This window comes from Saccostrea cucullata, unplaced genomic scaffold (genome assembly GCF_032062105.1).
Source record: "Saccostrea cucullata isolate Sc308-1 unplaced genomic scaffold, CSIRO_AGI_Scuc_v1 ctg1973, whole genome shotgun sequence".
NCBI lineage: Eukaryota > Metazoa > Mollusca > Bivalvia > Ostreida > Ostreidae > Saccostrea > Saccostrea cuccullata.
This window is the reverse complement of record NW_026937468.1, coordinates 24,068-46,601: the sequence shown is the minus strand read 5'-3', so window position 1 is coordinate 46,601 and position 22,534 is coordinate 24,068. Positions and strand designations below refer to the sequence as shown.

The following is a 22,534-nucleotide window of genomic DNA, read 5'->3' as shown; positions in this document are numbered from 1 at the left end:
TTATACACAAATTCCTTTAGCATTCAATAATGTACATGTAAGAAATGCAGGCACGCAGCAACGGGGGGGGGGGGGGTTACAGAGGGGCCTGCCCCCCGCATTTTTTTCACAACCATACTAATACTTTAGGAAACGTTCATTGAAAGGTTGGTTGCCTCCCCCGCTCCCAACTTTTTGTGTTGATGGAAATGTAGTATAAAAAGTTGGCATTGGAAAGTTGGCCTCTACCCTCCCCCCACCCCCTTCCAACTTTTTTTTGCTTGTCAACATTTTCAGGTGAGTAAAAGAAAATTTTCCCTGGTTGGCCCTCCACTTTGAAAATCGATGGCTGAAATGCACAAGATGCGTTGCATAGACACCAGTGGGGGATACGTAAGGAGGAGTAGTTAAATAACATTTACATGTACCTATCACTTTCAGGTGTTATTTTCCTTTGGGTCAAGCCTTTATTCAACAATTTTTCCCACTTTTCTAAACACCTTAAACGCCTTTTGCTAGATTACACAAGCGTTACAATAAACACATAATATAAATCAAACACGTTTTGTCTAGGTGTACAAGGACAAAACACTTAAACAAATTTTCATTTAAGCTGTTCCATGCAAAGAAGGGTAACTCATAGTGATAAAAATAACTTTATGCAAATACACTGACAATAGTTTTGCTTCGTTTGATATTGTAAAAACAAAATGAAGAGAGTTTGAATTGAAAATTGTCATTTATTTTGATCTAATAAATGACGAGACAAATCATGCAAAAATACTAATTAAACAAATTGACAAACATTACACAATCATAAAAAACCTGTGCATAAAATTAACAAATACATTTTGTTAAGCCAATTATCATAGGTGGGGCATAAAAAATCGCCCATACAGTTTTACTATACCAAGAACAAACTGATTTTAATCGTTCAATTTATTTCTCTCATCAAACATGGCAAGAAGATAAAAATAAAAAGCATTTGGGTGGGACGGTGGGAAAAACAAATCAAGATGACTGGCGAATGTATGTTGACAAAGCAATGCACGCTGGAAGAATGAAGGCGTGCGCAAAATTAGCTGAATCTGGTCAGTTGCTGATAAGAGATTATCAGATTACAGGAATGTAAACCGGCGAAGAGAAAAATCGGAGTTGTTCTTCTTGCCATGTCAGATGTTTTACATAAATTAATTTAATGTTGTAAATTAAGATTTTATGCAAATACACTGACAATAGTTTTGCTTCGTTTGATATTGTAAAAACAAAATGAAGAGAGTTTGAATTGAAAATTGTCATTTATTTTGATCTAATAAATGACGAGACAAATCATGCAAAAATACTAATTAAACAAATTGACAAACATTACACAATCATAAAAAATATGTGCATAAAATTAACAAATACATTTTGTTAAGCCAATTATTATAGGTGGGGCATAAAAAATCGCCACCTTATTGTGTTCATGGTGAAACAATGAATACAATAAACCCCACCCAAAACTATTGTCTTCAATGAATATGAGATATGTTAACATTCACATAAAGAATACGAATTACATTTGTGTTATACAAAAGTGCTTAAATGATGTACAAGTAATGGTCAGTATTTTCCTTTTAAGAATTGTCAGAGGCCCTTGTCCTCGTGAAGAAACTGTTCATATCATTCATGCAGCAATAAGTAACAAAATGCTTTCATGCAAGGCTACATTACCCGTTATGAAGTCAAGAGGCCCATGTCCCCATGACCCAGTGTCTAATTTCAAGTGACAACACATTCTCAGCCATAGATCACTAGCAATTGTGGAATCAGAGGCCCGTGTCCCCATGACCCAGTGTCAAATTTCAAATGACAACAAACTCTCACCCATAGTTCACTAGCAATTGTGGAATCAGAGGCCCGTGTCCCCATGACCCAGTGTCAAATTTCAAATGACAACAAACTCTCATCCATAGTTCACTAGCAATTGTGGAATCAGAGGCCCATGTCCCCATGACCCAATGTTAAATTTCAAAAGTCTGAAAGTCATTACCTACGGCAACATATATACAGATTAACCGAAAGGAAAACTACTGTTCAAAAACCTGCTGACCCTCACCTATGCTTTCGCGAAGAAATAAAAGGGGTGAAATACTAATTTATACTATTTGATCAGAGACTCATGACCCCATGATCAAATTCATCTAAATATGAAGCACAGGGATTCTTATGTACTTTTTAAAAGCGTCGGAATGCCATCTTCCCATTCGTTTGATTTTTTCCTCTGAAATTCCCATTGCTGCAGCGCATGTCGCAGCTCCTATTCGAAAACTGTGGCCTTTATAATGACTCGTATTTAGCCCTGCCCATTTAAGAGACATTTGCAAATAATTTGTAAAATGTTGTCTTAGTAACCCATCACCATTTGGATATGCAAACAAAGGGCCTGGTGACTGGCCTCTAACTTTAAGAAATAGCTGAATAGCCTGAACAGGACAAAATTGCTCTTCCGATTCGTTTCTTTGTAGAATCAACGTGGGTATATGTTTGCCTGCACTATGTTTGAAATTATCCATTGTAATCTCAAGAGATTCACTGGAATTTAGTTTATCCGAAACGAGTTTTACATTGACCAGATTTAATACGTTTTTAACGTTCGTAGAAGACGAAACTGTTATTTCACCAACCCTTAAAAAAGCATGAAAAGCCAGCAAATACATTGCCTTTAGCATACTGCATAAATAGGCTGAAATGCCTAACTTGTCTAAAGAAGTTACAAGCTGTTTCAGAATTGACGTTGTTATGGGCAATCTTGTGTCACTTCCTACTGTTTTTAACTTTTGATATCCCTGTAGCATTTTGCGAATTACAAATTGTTGTGATGGATCTTCAAAACCTTGAATTTTGAAATTATAACTCAGAGCCGAAATGTAAGTTTTCAAGGTTGATGCTGCGATGTTACTTTGAAAACAAAAAGCTATAAAATGCGCCAAATGCTCAGTAGTAGGAGGCAGTAAAGAGATATTAGGAAAGTAGGTTGACATAAAGTCAGCGTAAAAAGCAAATGTTTTTTCATAAGCTGCCCTTGATGTAGGAGCGAGGGAATTCTTCAGAATGGCTGTCGCTATATCTTTTAGAGTGTTAGCATTGTTGGGTGAACTGCTGATGGCACTGGGTCCATATTTGTACATAGGTCCTGAAATTCCCGGACCTGCAAGCGAGAAAGGCGATCAGCAGCTACATTAAGTACACCTGGAATATGTGTTGCTTTGAAAAGAATATTGTATTTTAATGTATTTACTATGAAACGACGCATTAACTTCATAATTATTGGGTCTGCTGAAGTTTGTTTGTTAATGATGTATACCACTGCAATGTTATCTGAATAGAAATTAATACAGGAGTTCCGTAAATCAGATGCCCATAGTTCTAAAGTTATCACAATAGGAAGCAATTCTCTGACTGTAATGTGAAACTGGCCCCACTCTTGTGGCCATTCTCCGAAGAACCACTTTGTTTTAAATGTACCCCCAAATCCTAGGTCACTTGCATCCGTATACATACATAGTGTTTCAGAGGTTTCCCACCTATCATCTAATATCAATGACCTACCATTAAAACTATTGATGAAAACAGACCAAGCTTCAAGATCAGCCCTAGCCTCTGTGTTCAAACGCCGTTTGAAATGGGGTAGCTTTAAGCCTTTTGTGAGGTCGATTAGCCGTCGTAGGAAAGTGCGACCTGGTCGGACAGCCGCGCAAGCAAAGTTAAGTAACCCAATCAAAGATTGTAATTCTTTTAGACTTACTTTTTTTCTGTGCTTAAACGAATCTATTGCATCTCTTAGCTTATCAAGCTTATCCCTTGGCAACCTAACTTCCATAGTTAGTGAATCGACTTCTAGACCTAAAAATGTTATTGTCGTTGTGAGATACACTGTTTTTTCGTTCTTAATTGGGATACCTATGTCATTACATAATTGAAGGAAGTTCTCTAAAGATTTCAAACAATTGTTTGAATGGGCTGGTCCCATAAAAAGAAAGTCGTCCAAAACATGAACACAGCTTGATTGGTAGTGGTATTCCATTACCCAATGCAATGAAGAACTAAATCTTTCAAATAAGTTACAGGAGTAACTTAGGCCCATTGGTAAGGTTTTGTCGAAATAAAACCCACCTCCTACTCTAAAACCCAACAATTCGCGATCTGATGGATGGACTGGAATGATTTTAAAAGCATTTTCAATATCTGTCTTTGCAAACAAGATCCCCCTTCCAAGTTGTTTTAATAAATTAGTCGCGTCATCGATGGTTTGATATTGAACCGAGCAAATATCCTGCGGAATCCCATCATTTATAGATTGTCCCTCGGGATAAGATAAATGATGTATTACTCTAAATTCCCCTTCTTGTTTTTTGGGCACTTAACCTAATGGTGAACACTGAAAATTGTTGAATGGAGCATTTTTGAAAGGTCCCGCTGCTCGACCACAACGTACTTCATTATTTATTTTTTCTTGAAGGATAGATAAATTTTGATCAGCTAATTTTAAGTTGTTACAAAACCTCTGCTCACGAACACCCTGAAAAGGAATTTTAAAACCCTCTGTAAAGCCATCAACTAAAAATTTTTTGTCACTCACATTGTAATCTGATAGCCAATGTTGTAACCGTTGAGGATTCACGGGAGTTACTATATCAAAAGGATTATTTTGTAAGTTTAAGGGTTGACTGTTTACTTTCTGATGATCCGATTTGGGGGATAGATTTTTGCTTATTTTTGTTTGCTACATTGGGGAGTTTTGGGGTTGATGGGCAAGTTTTTCTACTGTGTTCCCCACCAAAGCGTTGCCATGTGTGGGAGAATCTGCAATCTTTTCTATGACAAATTCCCTGTTCGGAATTATTAAAGTTGTAGCATACGAGTTTATTATTCCCTGCCCTCCCCTTGGTACCCTGTAAGGGACGAAAAGTAGGTTTTTGTGTTACTCCCTTTAACTTTGACTGAATACCGGATGCCAATGCCTCTTGGTACAATTCGGCGTTTAATTGGTCCCATGGAAGTTTGGTTGGAGATATTTCTCTCCATTGACGAAAAGTTTTGTCATACTGAATGGCTGCTGATGCAGTAGACTGGTCAGCAAGTTTTTGAACAATAGACGCATATTTCATCAATTTTGTGGCATCATTTGTGTGCCTCTCGCAAAATATACTAACGAATATATGAAAAGCTTTCATCCATTGAGGAATGGATTCAATCTTAAGAGGGGTGGATTTTTCCTTTACAAATGTTAAGCCATCATCACCTTCTTCGATGGAAAATTTTACTTGTTTTTCAGTTGGCTTTAATAAAGTGCCAAAATCGACGAACTCGTTTGCCCATATTTTTTATTTAATTTTAGAATCAATGCCTAAGGCTAGAGGCTTTGAAATACTTTCTGGGGCTTCAAGGAAAGTGTTAGAAATACCCAGATTAACCGTAGGCTCCACAGCGCTGTCATTGGCCGCTTCCCCCTCAGGCGCTGAAGGACTTGGCATTATAGCGGTGTCAGTACTAGTCTTTTGTTTGGATATCTCATCCATTACCGCCTTCGTAATACCAGGAATGGCTGCTTGTATTGCGTTTTGGATTGTATCCACGATTTCCAGGTCTTTAGACGGTGCGCTGCGTTTTGGTTGAGACTCGGTTGGCTCCGCAGCTTTTGTCACCCGACTCCTTTTTCTCTTAGGTGGCATGTTCCTACCTTGAATAAAATACGAAACTTAAGTGATATCATACAAATCACATGCTTGTTGTAAACTCAAACCAACTTCCCGTCAGGAATCTTCGCCTGATTACAGATCCGCTTGCCCTGGCACAATGAAGATGTACCAAGCGCTCGTGTAAACATGGCTTTAAAAAAAATGCCTGACAAAAATGATTGAGTCCAACATACATGTCTATGCTCATCATGCTCATATCATAGCCATAGTTGAAAGCGTTCATACTCAATTGAATTCGTTGAATAAAAGAAGACATCATAACTACTTAATGTACGCCTATGCACAAGTGAGTAACTGAAAGTGTTTGCACACAAATCATATTTGTATCAGAACATATCGTACATTATCATAGTGCCCGAACATAGAAACATAATACACGTGCGTACATACAAATTCATAAAGTATGTGCCATAGCACATTCTAAACCGTACGTGTATCAACATATATATGAGATGCATTAGTGCCAGCTCACTGTGCAAACTCATACTTTCGGGAATGTACGTTTACAACTGTGCCAGCTCACAGTGTATCTGATACCAACATAAAATGTTACCACTTGTACTGTACACAGTTTAAGTAGCGTATTCTATATCTATGTTTATGACATTTCATATAATTGAGATCTCAAATACAATATGCAGTAATAAAACGCAGACATACTGATTACCATTCATAATTGTAAACCATTGTCCACTAACCGTATAAATAAGACTACTCATTACATATTATAATGCATAATTTGCTTGAGATCGTGCAGATGTTGAACAGACTTATCTTTCTTAGTTGCAAGTGAACCTGAATGAAAATGTGCTGCTTATGTTGACGGACCATACGATGTAGATGTCCCTGCTACCAATCTTATTTTAAACATTGGATAATTGCACCACGCAAGTTTCTGTAGTAAATTCGCATGCCCCATTCGTTGTTCAGATGGACTCCATCGCAAAATACTGGACGCTGGCTGTTTTTAACACCTTTTATATTCCAGTACTGCAAACAGTTTTTTCCTAACAGCTCTCTCTTCAGTATTCTATTGAATTTAATTACTAGTTCATTATAACTATTTATATCTAATACCCGTGTCCGATATCTCGGCATCAGTTGGCAAACAATTGTCTTTTTAATGTTGAAACGACGGGCAAATGTTTCCGCAATACAACAAAGTCGTAAACATAACTCATAAGCGTATGTTTCATCAGCCGAAGTTGTGTCCAGATCGTTACCACCTAAATGTAAGATGAGAAAGTCCGGAGAAACGTGCCTAAGTTTTGTTCTAACGCCTGCAAGTGGGAATTATTTGTCAGCTTTCCTCCACTTATACCATAAAATGTTACAAAAGTGTTTGGATTTAAATTCAAGTTCTGAAATTCTCGATTTTGATTTACATAGTGCTCAAATCGTTTAACATGTGAACTTCCAGCAATCAAAACAGACGCCATTTTGACTGTTTACCGCAATGCATCTTGGATGCTGGGCAATATATAAATAGCCACAAAGTTCACTAGGTCATTCATGGTTCCAAGACCGGCAAACTGGAGCGAAGCAGAACAAAGAAATTCAAGTCAACATACGTTAACGTTCACCACATTCCATTTACTCCTGCTAAGTTGTAATTACGATGATGAGCGCATGAAACAGGGTCTCCATAGCATTGTATTAACGTATTTCGCCAGTCAAACACAAAATCCGTCAAATATTGTAAAGCATACACAAAATTTTTAGCATCCAAAGAATCTCACCAATGTACCTATATAAAGGATAATCCAACAATAAATTGAATTAGAAATTCTTCTAACAGAGTAGACTTATGTACCTGCGATAACAAGTGATTGAATGGCTCACAACAAAAACAAATCAAGATGACTGGCGAATGTATGTTGACAAAGCAATGCACGCTGGAAGAATGAAGGCGTGCGCAAAATTAGCTGAATCTGGTCAGTTGCTGATAAGAGATTATCAGATTACAGGAATGTAAACTGGCGAAGAGAAAAATCGGAGTTGTTCTTCTTGCCATGTCAGATGTTTTACATAAATTAATTTAATGTTGTAAATTAAGATTTATCAGTATTATTGTTGAAAATAAAATTTTAAATTATCATGCTTCTGACTTTATGAGTCCATTGTATCACTCAAACAAACCTTTTATTTTGATTTTTTTTTCATTAAATGTACTTTTTAGTTTGTAAAGCAGATTAAAAAAAATGATAAGTGTTATCATGGTTTAAATTCAATATATCTAATTGTCCAATAGGTATTAAAACTTTAATAGAAAACTCTTACCAGGGACATTAATAACGTGTAATTCATATCTCTGTTCTTACTATCTTTAATCATCATGACAGAAGGTTAAAACTTGGTATTATTTACAGATAATATATATATAATAAGGGGTTATCTGCAAGATATATAAAAGGGATTTCAGGTAACAATTGTTTATATTAGAACTACCACAATTAAATATTTCCAAAAAAGTACGAATGAAGCATAAAAATGAGGGAATTACTCTGCAAATATCAAATTGAATTTTATATAAGTTTATACATATATTTTTCTTCATCGATATGTTAAATTTTACTGAATTTCTTTTCATTATAAAGAACAGCGTCTTTCTTGTATGTTAAAGTTTGAATTTATTGTATAGTGATGTAATGTAAAGGTTATTTTATTTCATTCGTTAGGAGGAGTGGATGTTGACTATTCAAAGTCTACAATGAAGATTCCGGTCATGGAGTTCGTATTTCGCCTCTTCCCCCTCATTGGTTTGAACATATTTTATTGTTAAGATGTTACAACAAAAGGATTGGACACAAGTACTTAATACTTAGAACGTCCTCCCCTTTATAACAATTAATTACACAAAATATTGTTCAAAAAAATTAATTTACACTGGAACCAAAGGTCAATAAGATTGTTTAACATAGGTAATGCATGTACAGAATTTAAATTGATGTAGTATGTACGAACGAATCAAAATGCTCAAAAACGACCAGATCTCTTGATAAACAATTGCACATTCAAATATAAACTTTCATTATATTTTCAGAAATACTGATCGAATTATCTCCCCATAACAGAACATGAGTGTCTACAATACATAACGTAATTTGATTCGTGTGATCGGATATTTTGAAATATTTCTTTCAGATACTCGGGTACTATGTTATAATATATTTTATACATGTATAGTTGTTCTTAATTTGGACATTCGTCTTACAGCAAGTGGTTCCCAACCAGTTTCAAAATAGGGAGAATCTCGCGATGCTAATGAAGTTAAACCAGTGACTATTCTTGCCGCTGCAAGTTGTAATTTTTCTAATTTTTCGGAATCTTGACTAGAACACCCACACCAAACTTCAGTTGCGTATTCTAACTGAGGTCTTATAAAAGTAGTATATAAAAGAGATAAAGTTTTCGCACTGACCCTGAATTGCAGTTTTTTAAGTAGACCTAATGTTTTATATGCATTGGCCACAATAGAATCAATGTACGCTGACCAAGTGAGGTCGTTTGAAAAGAGAATACCTAAGTGATAATGCGATGATACAAAATCTAAGTCACAATCTCGAAAGGATGACTGCACTTAACGCCGGTTTTTGGGTCTTTTTCAATCACTGTTGTTACATTTATTTTTAAGGTCTTCCGTCTTCACGGAAGACCTTATAGTGATTCTTCTGTTTCTTATTAAGGTCTTCCGTCTTCACGGAAGACCTTATAGTGATTCTACTGTTTCTTCTTCTTCTTCTTATTATTATTAAGGTCTTCCGTCTTCACGGAAGACCTTATAGTGATTCTACTGTTTCTTATTATTATTATTATTTTTCCGCCCATCTAATATTGTGCACGCGATTTCTCGAAGACTATTGGGTGGATTTTCATGAAATTTATGGAAACAATGTGTTATTATCTTAAGTTATTTTATCCGAGAGATTTTTTGGAAATTCGCTTCCGGTGCCAAGTTACGGGACATTTCCTGATTTTAAAATGACATTTTGTCTTCGGATTATCTCAAGAACGGTAAAAGATATCAAGATGAAACTTTCAGGGATTATAGATCGTAAAAGATACTAACCAGGACGCAACCTTTCGTTCGTCGTCAATACTTCCTGTCATTAGGAGATGCAAATTGAAAAAAGCGTATTTTCTAACTTTTTTGTTTTCCAAATTTTTTTATTTATTTTTGGAATATAAATAGTGACCCTTCTGTTGATGCTTACTATATAAGTTGTTTGAATATTGGTTAATCTGAACTCTAGATATTAATATTTGAAAATCTGAAGCGGGCCCAAGATGGCGGCTGTCTCTGTCAACTCCGCCATTTCGCGAGTAGGGGTTTATGGAGGCAGCTGAGCGTTTGATTAAACCATTCTGACATAAGGATACATGAAATGTGAAAAACTACTTGGACTTTCACGTAGTAGTGAAATGGTTCGAGGAGTTACGTCCCGTTACTTGTTTATATTATAATAGCTAATCAATAAAAATATTGTAATTTATTGGTCAACTGACAAAAGAATTATACAAGTATTATTGATAAATGATGTTCTGTTAGAAAATAATAATAGTGTTGCCAAAAGAAAGGCAGTCTGTTGTATTTTATCAATATGATATCTGATAACTTATGATCATTGATTAAGTTGAGGTACAAGGGGGCAGTGCGGCCAGCTGGCTTGTGTCTTCACTTTGGTACAGAATCCAATCGGTGTAACGATCAAATCGGATTGTGTAAAGTTGCTGTAGTTAGTGAATAGTTAAAACATAGTTGCGTAACATTAGCTATAGGATTGTCATTAGGACAGAGAAGCTCTTACAAAGTTAAATCATACTGTGTATGTATATTGTAGCCATTTGGCTATAGGCAACTTGGTAAGCAGTAATACACCAGGCAGGTGTTAAAGGCTAAATCAAGAGGCGCCAGGCAGATAGATGTTGACTTATATAGTCAGTTTTACGAGTATAGTGAGGCAATTATCAGATGGCACAAGGCAGGTGACGGTATTAACTGAAGATATATAATTATACAAAGCACTTAGGTCATTTGATTCATAGGCGCTTGGTTACATGATGGTGTATTTTGTGTATTATGTGTTTTTCTATATGTGCCTAAATACCCTCAATAAAATCAAACTAAAAATTCGCCGAAATTAGCACGTTTTAAAAAATGTCATATTTACTGTGTATAAAAAGAGAAAAGGAGCGTCACTCGCCATCTTGAAAATCAGGGGGTACCTCGGTTCACACTTGATTTTAATCAATATCTACATTTTCCCTACCGGTGTCGGACGAGATCTAGCTTCTAAAATGATTGAATATCTGCCAATTTGAACTTGCCGTATAAAACATGCAGCAAAGACAAAACGTCCTCTTTACCATGTACAGACATCGAAAGCAACGTAAGTGCCGATTTCTAACGATGAAAAATGTAGAGGTGTCCCGGAATTACACGGAAAATCTAGAGAAAACAAGTTTGGCGCGATTTCTGACCTCTCTAGATTTTCCATGTATTTCCGGGACGCCTCTACATTTTACATAGACGAAATAACCACTTCCGTTGCTTTCGATAAACAGGTGCAGAATCGAGGACGTTTCGGTTCACTGCTTGTTTAAAACGGCATATGTAGGTCAACAGATGATAGGGAGTTGTCATTCAATCATTTTTGAAGCTAGATCTCACCCGACACCGGTAGGAAAAGTGTAGATATAGATGAATTTTTAGTGTGAACCGAGGTACCCCCTGATTTTCAAAATATTACATTTTTTAAAACGTGCTAATTTCGGCGAATTTTTATTTTTATTTTACTGAGGGTATTTAGACACATATAGAAAAACACATAATACACAAAATACACCATCCTGTAACCAAGCGCCTATGATTTGATTTAAAGACACCAGGCAGGTGTCATATTATTATCTGTATATATTGCATTCAATCATATCCCTAGTAAAACTCGGTAATCCGAGCACGGACCTACTGACCGCTCAGATCCGACACGTTACAGTAGTACGTTGCAATTGAATGTCAATCTTAAAACTTAATTTCCGTTTCACTGCTTTAGTGTAACTGGGCTAGATACGATATGTAATGTGTATAATGTGTTACATATACTTTCTTAACGTCGAAATAAAATTGAGGCGCTAAGAATGTTTTATTTTTAAAATTTAATTGATGCTATCATACCTATCTAATAGATCAGTCCAAAGAAAAGGCGCGAATATTTACTCGTTGCGTTTGGCGAGAAATTATGAATGCTTTTTATAATTCTTAGACAGACTGTTGCAAAAGTACCGTGGTATACACAAGTATATTTAGAGCAGTACTCCCAATAGCTTAATGGTTAACGCGTTGGGGATATAAAAGTAAAAAAAAAGCGCATTCACGTTGGCGACATGGTTTCAATCCTCCTTGTGACCAAAATTTTGAATCTCTCTTTAGCTCGATTTTACGTGGGATTCTTTTCCTAAAACGGACGGAAGACCTCTCGTTGCTCGCAACGAGATCGTATCTAGTTATTATTATTTTTCTGACCATCTAATTTTGTGCACGCCATTTCTCAAAGACTACTGGATAGATTTTCATGAAATTTACGGAAACAATGTGTTGTTATCTGAAGTTATTTTATCTGAGAGATTTTTCGAAGATTCGCTTCCGGTGCCAAGTTACGGGACATTTCCTGATTTTAAAATGACATTTTGTCCACGGATTTTCTCAAGAACGGTAAAAGATATCAAAATGAAACTTTCAGGGATGATAGATCGTCGTAGTTACTATCCAGGACGCCACTTTTCGTTCGTCGTCAGTACTTCCTGTTGTTACAAGATGCGAATTTAAAAAGTCGATTTTTTAAACTTTTTTGTCTTTCAATATTTTTGAAGTATTTTAAGCTTGGGTAATAGAGAACTTTCCAATGATGCTTACTTTATAATCTGTTTGAATATTGACAAATCCAAAGTCTAGATATTAACATTCAAAAATCTGAAGCGGGTCCAAAATGGCGGCTGTCGCCGTAGACTCCGCCATATCGCGAGTAGGGGTTAATGGAGGCAGCTGAGCGTTTGATTAAACGATTCTGACATAAGGATACATGAAATGTAAAAAACTACTTCGACTCTCACGTAGTAGTGAAAAGGTTGGAGGAGTTACCTCCCATTACCTGTTTATATTATAATAGATATTCAATGTAAATATTGTTATTAATTGGTCAATTGACAAAAGAATTATACAAGTATTATTGAAAAATGATGTTCTGTTAGGAAATAATAGTGTTGCCAAAAGAAAGGCAGTCTGTTGTATTTTATCAATATGATATCTGATAACTTATGATCATATAAGTTGAGGTACAAGGGGGCAGTAGAGCCAACTGGCTTGTGTCTTCACTTTGGTACAGAAAACAATTGGTTTATCGATCAAATCGGATTGTGCAAAGTTACCGTAGTCAGTGACTAGTTAAAATGTAGCTGTGTGACGTTAGCTATAGATTTGTCATTAGGACAGAGAAGCTCTTACAAAGTTAAATCATACTGTATATTGTAGCCACTTGGCTAGAGTTATATAGGCAACTTGGTAAGCAGTAAGACACCAGGCAGGTGTTAAAGGCTAAATCAAGAGGCACCAGGCAGGTAGATGTTGACTTATATTGTCAGTTGTATAGTGAGGCAATTATCATTTGGCACCAGGCAGGTGCCGGTATTACTGAAGATACATAATTATACAAAGCACTTAGGTCATTTGATTTAAAGACACCAGGCAGGTGTCATATTATTATCTGTATATATTGCATTCAATCATATCCCCAGTAAAACTCGGTAATCCGAGCACGGACCTACTGACCGCTCAGGTCCGACACGTTACAGTAGTACGTTGCAATTGAGTGCCAATCTTAAAACTTAATTTCCGTTTCACTGCTTTAGTGTAACTGAGCTAGATACGATATGTAATGTGTATAATGTGTCGTATATACTTTCTTAACGTCGAAATAAAATTGAGGCGCTAAGAATGTTTTATTTTTAAAATTTAATTGAAGCTATCATACCTATTTAATAGATCAGTCCAAAGAAAAGGCGCGAATATTTACTCGTGGCGTTTGGCGCAAAATTATGAATGCTTTTTATAATTCTTAGACAGGTGAACTGTTGCAAAAGTACCGTGGTATACACAAGTATATTTAGAGCAGTACTCCCAATAGCTTAATGGTTAGCACGTTGGGGATATAAAAGTAAAAAAAAAAGCGCATTCACGTTGGCGACATGGGTTCAATCCTCCTTGTGACCAAAATTTTGAATCTCTTTTCAGCTCGATTTCACCTGGGTTTCTTTTCCTAAAACGGACGGAAGACCTCTCGTTGCTTGCAACGAGATCGTATCTAGTTATTCTTATTATTTTTTTGACTTCCTAATTTTGTGCACGCGATTTCTCGAAGACTACTGGATGGAATTACGTGAAATTTTCAGAAAAAATGTGTCGTAACATGAACTTGATCTATCTGAGCGATTTTTTGAAAATTCCTATCTGGTGCCAAGTTACGGGACATTTCCTGAAATGAAAATGACATTTTGTCCACGATTAAACTCAAAAACGGTAAAAGATATCAACATGAAACTTTTAGGGATTATAGATTGTGATATATACTATCCAGGACGCGACCTTTCGTTCGTCGTTGGTACTTCCTGTCGTTAGGAGAAACAAATTAAAAAAATCGTATTTTCTAACTTTTTTGCTTTTGAATATTTTTTGTTTATTTTTGGAATGCTAATAAAGACCCTTCTATTGATGCTTACTATATAAGTTGTTTGGATATTGATTTGTCAGAACTCTAGATATTAACATTTGAAAATCTGAAGCGGTGCCAAGATGGCGGCTCTCTCTGTCAACTCCGCCATTTCGCTAGTAGGGGTTTATGGAGGCAGCTGAGCGTTTGATTAAACGATTCTGACATAAGGATACATGAAATGTATAAAACTACTTCGACTCTCACGTAGTAGTGAAATGGTTGGAGGAGTTACCTCCCGTTACTTGTTTATATTATAATACATAATCAATGTAAATATTGTAATTAATTGGTCAATTGACAAAAGAATTATACAAGTAATATTGATAAATGATGTTCTGTTAGAAAATAATAATAGTGTTGCCAAAAGAAAGGCAGTCTGTAGTATTTTATCAATATGATATCTGATAACCTATTATCAGTGTTTAGGTTGAGGTACAAGGGGGCAGTACAGCGAATTGGCTTGTGTCTTCACTTTTGTACAGAAACCAGTTAGTGTATCGATCAAATCGAATTGTGCAAAGTCGCTGTAGTCAGTGACTAGTTAAAATATAGTTGTGTGACGTTAGCTATTGGTTTGTCATTAGGACAGAGAAGCTCTCACAAAGTTAAATACTGTGTATAGTATATTGTAGCTACTTGGCTAGAGTTATATAGGCAACTTGGAAAGCAGTAAGACACCAGGTAGGTGTTAAAGGCTAAATCAAGAGGCACCAGGCAGGTGGCTGTTGACTTATATAGTCAGTTGTATGGTGAGGCAATTGTCATATGGCACCAGGCAGGTGTCGGTATTAACTGAAGATATATTAGTGTTCAAAGCACTTAGGTCATTTGATTTAAAGACACCAGGCAGGTGTCATATTATTATCTGTAAATATTGCATTCAATCATATCCCCAGTAAAACTGCCGTTCACGGTAGCCTAGTGGTAGAGCGTTCGCTTCGTGATCGGGAGGTCCGGGTTCGATTCTCGTTCCCGGCGCCGCGTCAAACCTAAGACGTAAAAATAGGTAGTGACTGTTCCTTCGCCAAGCGCTCGGCATCAGAAGTGAAAGTCACGGGTCTTTCGGATATGACCTTAAAAACGTAGGTCCCGTGTCACGGTAGGCGCTAGCACGATAAAGAACCCTCACTGCTCAATGGCCCTGAGTGCCGAGTATAGGTCTAAATTTGAAGCCCTTCAACGGCATACGGTGACGTCTCCATATGAGTGAAAAATTCTCAAGAGGGACGTTAAACAATAAACAATCAATCAATCAATCCCCAGTAAAACTCGGTAATCCGAGCACGGACCTACTGACCGCTCAGGTCCGACACATTACAGTAGTAAGTTACAATTCAGTGTCAATCTTAAAACTTAATTTCCGTTTCACTGCTTTAGTGTAACTGGGCTAGATACAATATGTAATGTGTATAATGTGTTACATATACTTTCTTAACGTCGAAAGAAAATAAAGGCGCTAAGAATGTTTTATTTTTAAAATTTAATTGAAGCTATCATACCTATTTAATAGATCAGTCCAAAGAAAAGGCGCGAATATTTACTCGTGGCGTTTGGCGCGAAATTATGAATGCTTTTTATAATTCTTAGACAGGTGAACTGTTGCAAAAGTATACACAAGTATGTTTAGAGCAGTACTCCCAATAGCTTAATGGTTAGCGCGTTGAGGATAAAAATAGTAAAAAAAAAAAGCGCATTCACGTTGGCGACATGGGTTCAATCCTCCTTGTGACCAAAATTTTGAATCTCTTTTCAGCTCGATTTTACGTGAATTTCTTTTCCTAAAACGGAAGGAAGACCTCTCGTTGCTCGCAACGAGATCGTATCTAGTTATTAAGGTCTTCCGTCTTCACGGAAGACCTTATAGTGATTCTATTGTTTCTTATTATTAAGGTCTTCCGTCTCCAACGGAAGACCTTATTGTTTTCGTTCGGTTTCTTTTTCCCTTTTATTATTCCAACCGATTTTGTGCACGCAAGTTCTCAGAAACGACTCGTCCAAATTTCACGAAACTTTCAGATCTGGTAGGTATTGATCTGAACCTTATTGGAATTTTTTTTGATTGATGACGTCACTTCTTATCTCGAGATATTTAGGATTTTCTGATTTTCAGAGGGTCGGCTTGTCCAGGAAACTCCTCCGAAACGACTTAAGATATCGACTTAAGATTTTCAGTGAAAACAGAGGAAGGTTTGTTGAGTTGTAATTGGGTCTCCAAATCTTTCTAGCGCAAAAGGCGCCGGAGCACGTTAGGGCCCAAATAAATGTCTCAGAAATATCTCACAAAATTTGACACATTTTGTTTCATATCTTCATACCTGTTCATAATTTGTTAAAACATATTGAAGAAAAAATGTGCAAAATTACAAGACCTTTAATTTGATACCAATAAAATGGGGCTGACCCCTAAAATTAGGGGCTCAGAGGGGCTAAAAGTCTTTTATCTATAACTCTTTAATGATCAATATTTTGTGATACATTACTGAAGCAAAAGTATTTATCTTAACGATTTGTAACAATACATGATAATATTTTGATCATATGTTACGTAATTAGGGGTCACAAGGGGCCAGAATGTCAAATCTTTGACGCTTTATATCTCAAAAAGGGAGAATATTTTGATAAGCAATATTGAAGAAAAGATGGTCAGAATAATGTTCTAAACAATATCCATACTTTGAATTTTTGTAAAACGGCCCCATTAAGGACTTGTAGGGGTGGCCCCTAAATATTTCCATTTAGCATATCTCCACAACGAAAATAATTCTCTGAATAAATACTGAATAAAAAATTTTCAAAATCACAAGACCTTTCATTTGATATTAAAAAAATGGGACTGACCCCTAAAATTAGGGGCTCAAAGGGGCCAAAAGTCTTTTATCTATATCTCTCTAATGATCAATATTTTGTTATATATTACTGAAGCAAAACTAGTCATCTTAACAATTTGCAAAAATATATGATAAAATTTTGATTATATGTTACGTAATTAGGGGTCACAAGGGGCCAGAATGTCAAATCTTTGACGCTTTATATCTCAAAAGGGGGAATACTTTCAAAAGCCATATTGAACAAAAGATGGTCAGAATAATGTTCTAAACAATATCCATACTTTGGATTTTTGTAAAACGACCCCATTAAGGATTTGTAGGGGTGGCCCCATAACATTTCCGTTTAGCATATCTCCACAACGAATAAAAATCTTTAAATACGTTTAAAAACGAATAAATACTGAATAAAAAAATTTCAAAATCACAAGAACTTTCATTTGATACCAAAAAAATGGGGCTGACCCCTCAAATTAGGGGCTCAGAAGGGCCAAAACTCTTTAATCTATAATTCTCTAATGATCAATATTTTGTTATGCATCACTGAAGCAAAAGTAGTCACCTTTATGATTTGCAACAATATATTACAAAAGTTTGGTCATATTTTATGGATATAAGGGTTGCAAGGGGCCAAAATGCTATATTTTTTTTGCTTTACTTCTCGAAAAGGGGAAACAGTTTTATAAGCCATATTGAACAAAAGATGTTGAGACTATATACTTGAGACTGATAGATATCAGAAACTTTAAATTTGATGAAGAAAAACTTAATTTCTTTCTCTTTTAACTGATATCTCAGTCAGAATCACATCTCATCTTATCGAGAAATAAAACGGAAGACCTACTCGTTGCTCGCAACGAGATCTCATCTAGTTATTATTATTATTTTTCCGTACACCGAATTTTGTGCACGCGATTTCTCGAAGACTACTGGATGGATTTTCATGAAATTTACAGAAATTATGTGTTATTATCTGAAGTTATTTTTTCCGAGAGATTTTTTGAAAATTCGCTTCTGGTGCCAAGTTACGGGACATTTTCTGAATTTAAAATGACATTTTGTCTACGGTTAATCTCAAGAACGGTAGAAGATATAAATGTGAGACTTTCAGGGATTATAGATCGCGATATATACTATCCAGGACGCGACCTTTCGTTCGTCGTCGTTACTTCCTGTCGTAAGGAGAAACGAATTAAAAACAATGTATTTTCTAACTTTTTTGTTTTTCAATATTTTTTATTTATTTTTGGAATACTAATAGAGACCCTTCTATTGATGCTTACTATATAAGTTGTTTGAATATTAGTTAATCTGAACTCTAGATATTAATATTTGAAAATCTGAAGCGGGCCCAAGATGGCGTCTGCCTCTGTCAACTCCGCCATTTCGCGAGTAGGGGTTTATGGAGGCAGCTGAGCGTTTGATTAAACCATTCAGACATAAGGATACATGAAATATAAAAAACTACTTGGACTTTCACGTAGTAGTACGTTGTAATTACGTGTCAATCTTAAAACTTAATTTCCGTTTCACTGCTTTAGTTTAACTGGGCTAGATACGATATGTAATGTTTACAATGTGTTAAATATACTTTCTTAACGTCGAAATAAAATAAAGGCCATAAGAACGTTTTATTTATTTAATTTCATTGAAGCTATCACACCTATTAATGGATCAGTCCAAAGAAAAGGCGCGAATATTTACTCGTGGCGTTTGGCGCGAAATTATCAATAGTGGCCTGCCTTTTATAATTCTTAGACAGGTGTACTGTTGCAAATGTATACACAAGTATATTTAGAGCAGTGCTCCCAATAGCTTAATGGTTTGCGCGTTAATAGATCACGTAGTAATTACGTTACAATTCTGTGTCAAACTAAAGATTTATTCCAGGGTCTTCTCAAACGTCTTCTGTAACTGGTTTTGGTTGGTTCTCAAAGTAGAAAAAGAAAAGACTAAATGTGCAAATGAGAGATACCTATATTATCATTTGTTTTGCAAGACGGAAAAACAGATCTTAAATCATAGTTATAAGTTATAGTTTTTCAAGAAACAATATCGATGCATGTATAGAGTAAGTATAAAACGTATAACCACTGTTTTTCCCATGCACACTTGTGTGATATTAAACGAATAGAAAAGACAGAAATGAGAAAACCATTTTAATAAAATCGTCTAATGGAGTTTATATTAACATTCTTTTCTCAAAGATCTGAATCAAGTTATTGAACATAACTGGTATCTGATTCCTTGACTGTCGTAGAGCGAGGCATGTTTTTTGGCGAAACATTTCAACCTTTTTATGAAAGTATAACTAATCGGCATAGTACATTTCTGAGACGGGAAATAAAAAAAAATTAAAATTATAGTCATTTCACTGCTTTTGTGTTACTTTTCTATAGAATGTGTACAATGTGTTAAAAATATTTTCTAAACCTCGAAATGTAGGCTATGAGAACATTCTTTTTTCTTAATTTCATTGAAGCTATCACACATATTTAATAGATCAGTCCAATGAAAAGGCGCGAAGATTTAACGTGGCGTTTGGCGCGAAATTATGAATAATGGCCTGTCTTTTATAATTCTTAGACAGGTGTACTGTAGCAAAACTATACACAAGTACATTTAGAGCAGTACTCCCAATAGGGTAATGGTTAGCGCTTTGGGGATAAAAGGGGAAAAGCGGATTGGATTTTCACGCTGGCGACCTGGATTCAATTTGTGACCAAAATCACTTCTCAGCTCGACTTTACGAGTTTTTTTTCCAGAATCGGACGGAAGACCTCTCGTTGCTTGCAACGAGATCGTTTCTAGTTATTATTATTATTTTTCTGACACGATTTCTCAACAACTACTGGATAGAATTACATGAAATTTTCAGGAAAGATGTGTTGTAAGATACTCTTCAAAGTTCCAAGACAGTTTTTGGAAATTCCTCTCTGGTGCCAAGTTTTGGACCATTTTCCTGATTTTAAAACGACATTTTGTCCACGATTAAACTCAAAAACGGTAAAAGATATCAATTTGAAACTTTCAGAGTTTATAGATGATGATCGATACTTTCCAGGACGCGACTTTTCGTTCGTCGTCAGTACTTCCTGTCGCTACCGGAAGCCAATTCAAAAAGTCCAATTTTTCAACTTTCGTTGTTTTTCAATATTTTTCATTTATTTTTGGAATATTAAAAGAGACACTTCTTTTGAGGCTTACTATATAAGTTGTTTTAATATTGGTTAATCTGAACTCTAGATATTAATATTTGAAAATCTGAAGCGGATCCAAGATGGCGGCTGTCTTTGTCAACTCCGCCATTTCGCGAGTAGGGGCTTATGGAGGCAGCTGAGCGTTTGATTAAACCATTCTGACATAAGGATACATGAAATGCAAAAAACTACTTGGACTCTCACGTAGCAGTACGTTGCAATTCAGTGTCAATCTTAAAAACTTAATTTCCGTTTCACTGCTTTAGTGTTACTGGGCTAGATACGATATGTAATGTGTATAATGTGTTAAAATACTTTCCTAACGCCGAAAAAAAAGATGATAAGAATGTTTTATTATTTAATTTCATTGAAGCTATTGCATCTCTTTAATAGATCAGTACAAAGGAAAGGTGCGAATATTTACGCGTGGCGTTTGACACGAAATTATGAATAGTGGCCCGCCTTTTATGATTCTTAGACAGGTGTACTGTTGCAAAGGTATACACAAGTATATTTAAAGCAGTATTCCCAATAGCTAAATGGTTCGCGCGTTGGGGAGAAAAGAGAAAAAAAGGCGCATTCACGTTGGCGACCTGGATTCAATCCTCCTTGTGATCAAAATTTTGAATCAGTTTTCAGCTCGATTTTACAAGTTTTTTTTTCCTGAATCGGACGGAAGACCTCTCGTTGCTCGCAACGAGATCGTATCTAGTTGTGCTTATTTTTGCCTTAAATCATTTGTTATAGAGTTTGGTCTATTTCCAAATGAAATGCAATGTCATAATGGTTATAAACAGCTCTGCAATAAAATAATTCGTTGTTTTCTTACCCCACCTCTCTGCAAATATCGGGAATTTAGACTTATCTGCCCTTGATTGAAGATAAGATTAATAAATATGCATAAGAGGTGGAGCTAATATTGTGATGAGTGGTCAAAAATTAGAAAAGTTGTTCTGTATATATATGTGGTGCACTCTCTCTCTCTCTCTCTCTCTCTCTCTCTCTCTCTCTCTCTCTCTCTCTCTCTCGCGCGCGCCATTTTACGTCACTATTATTTTCTAAGTTCAAACAAAACATATATACTGTAACTATTAACATACAACATCGACCGGTAGAAGTAGCCATTGATAATCGGTCAGCAATGGTTGATGTCAATAATTCGCGTGTTCGAATATAAGTACCGACTGGCTCAGTCGGTAATGCACCGATGCAATAACTATGAGGTCCGGGATTGAGACCCGCTAACAACAATAAGTCTACCATATTTTTTTTATTAATGAGTTACTTTTATTTTCCCCTTTTTATTTAAAAAAAAAAGAAGGAAAAACATCACAATTTCTTATGTTTTTATGGGTTTTTTTTTAAAATTACTTTCCCCCATATAAAAGCGTGTTGAGGATGGTAATGATATAATTTTTATTTACTGCATCTTGTTTTGGATATTCATGTTAAGCAATGGTTCAAAACATTAAAAAAAAAACCCATATCTCTTTTTTTCTTGTAGACTAATCATGAAAACCAACCAAATACACTCAAAAATATTGATATAGTAAAATGAGACGCTTTTGAGATAAGAATAAGAACACTCTTATATAGATATCTAAGAGAAAAAAATAACCAGTGGCTCGATGGGAACGGATTGAAACAGATGAGGACAATTAATATCGCCCAGCAGAATGCGTGTTTCCTTACACGTCACGTGATGTAATTTTAGTATTCACAGAGGGTATATTCGATTAAGCGACACGGGTTAAACGAGTCACTAGAGTTGTAAATAAAACAACCTTTCTTCGACACGGGTGATCAACCCGTGTTACGCGAGTATACTCCTCAGTTTACCTGGAGTAACAGGTGAAAGAAATGGCGGGAAGTGAAGTCGCATTGTTAATGCGAAAACTGTTTCTGCATAAATTTGTCAGTGTTTGTATTAGAAATTTACAACGTCAATGAAAAAAGACTGCATTATAATTTTGATACCCCCCCTTTTTTTTTTAGTTTTTAGGTCAACCTCTTAAAATTACGGC

General features: G+C 35.8%; 1 protein-coding gene across 3 annotated transcripts; it reads right to left on the bottom strand.

Annotated features, from left to right (window-relative positions):
• Nucleotides 1–641: 641 nt before the first annotated feature.
• LOC134248256 (uncharacterized) lies at nucleotides 642–7,776 on the bottom strand. Of its 3 annotated transcripts, none has more exons than XM_062730671.1 (3): nucleotides 7,534–7,776; nucleotides 5,426–5,701; nucleotides 642–3,169 (listed from the first exon to the last, which is right to left on the bottom strand). In XM_062730671.1, the coding sequence occupies exons 2-3, from the start codon at nucleotides 5,691–5,693 to the stop codon at nucleotides 2,163–2,165; spliced, it is 1,275 nt and encodes a 424-aa protein (XP_062586655.1). In that variant the 5' UTR covers nucleotides 5,694–5,701; nucleotides 7,534–7,776; the 3' UTR covers nucleotides 642–2,162. The 3 variants fall into 3 exon arrangements, with proteins under 3 accessions (XP_062586655.1, XP_062586654.1, XP_062586653.1); XM_062730670.1 differs by lacking the exon at nucleotides 7,534–7,776 and adding an exon at nucleotides 6,516–7,250; XM_062730669.1 differs by lacking the exon at nucleotides 7,534–7,776 and having other exon boundaries at nucleotides 5,426–6,509.
• Nucleotides 7,777–22,534: the final 14,758 nt, after the last annotated feature.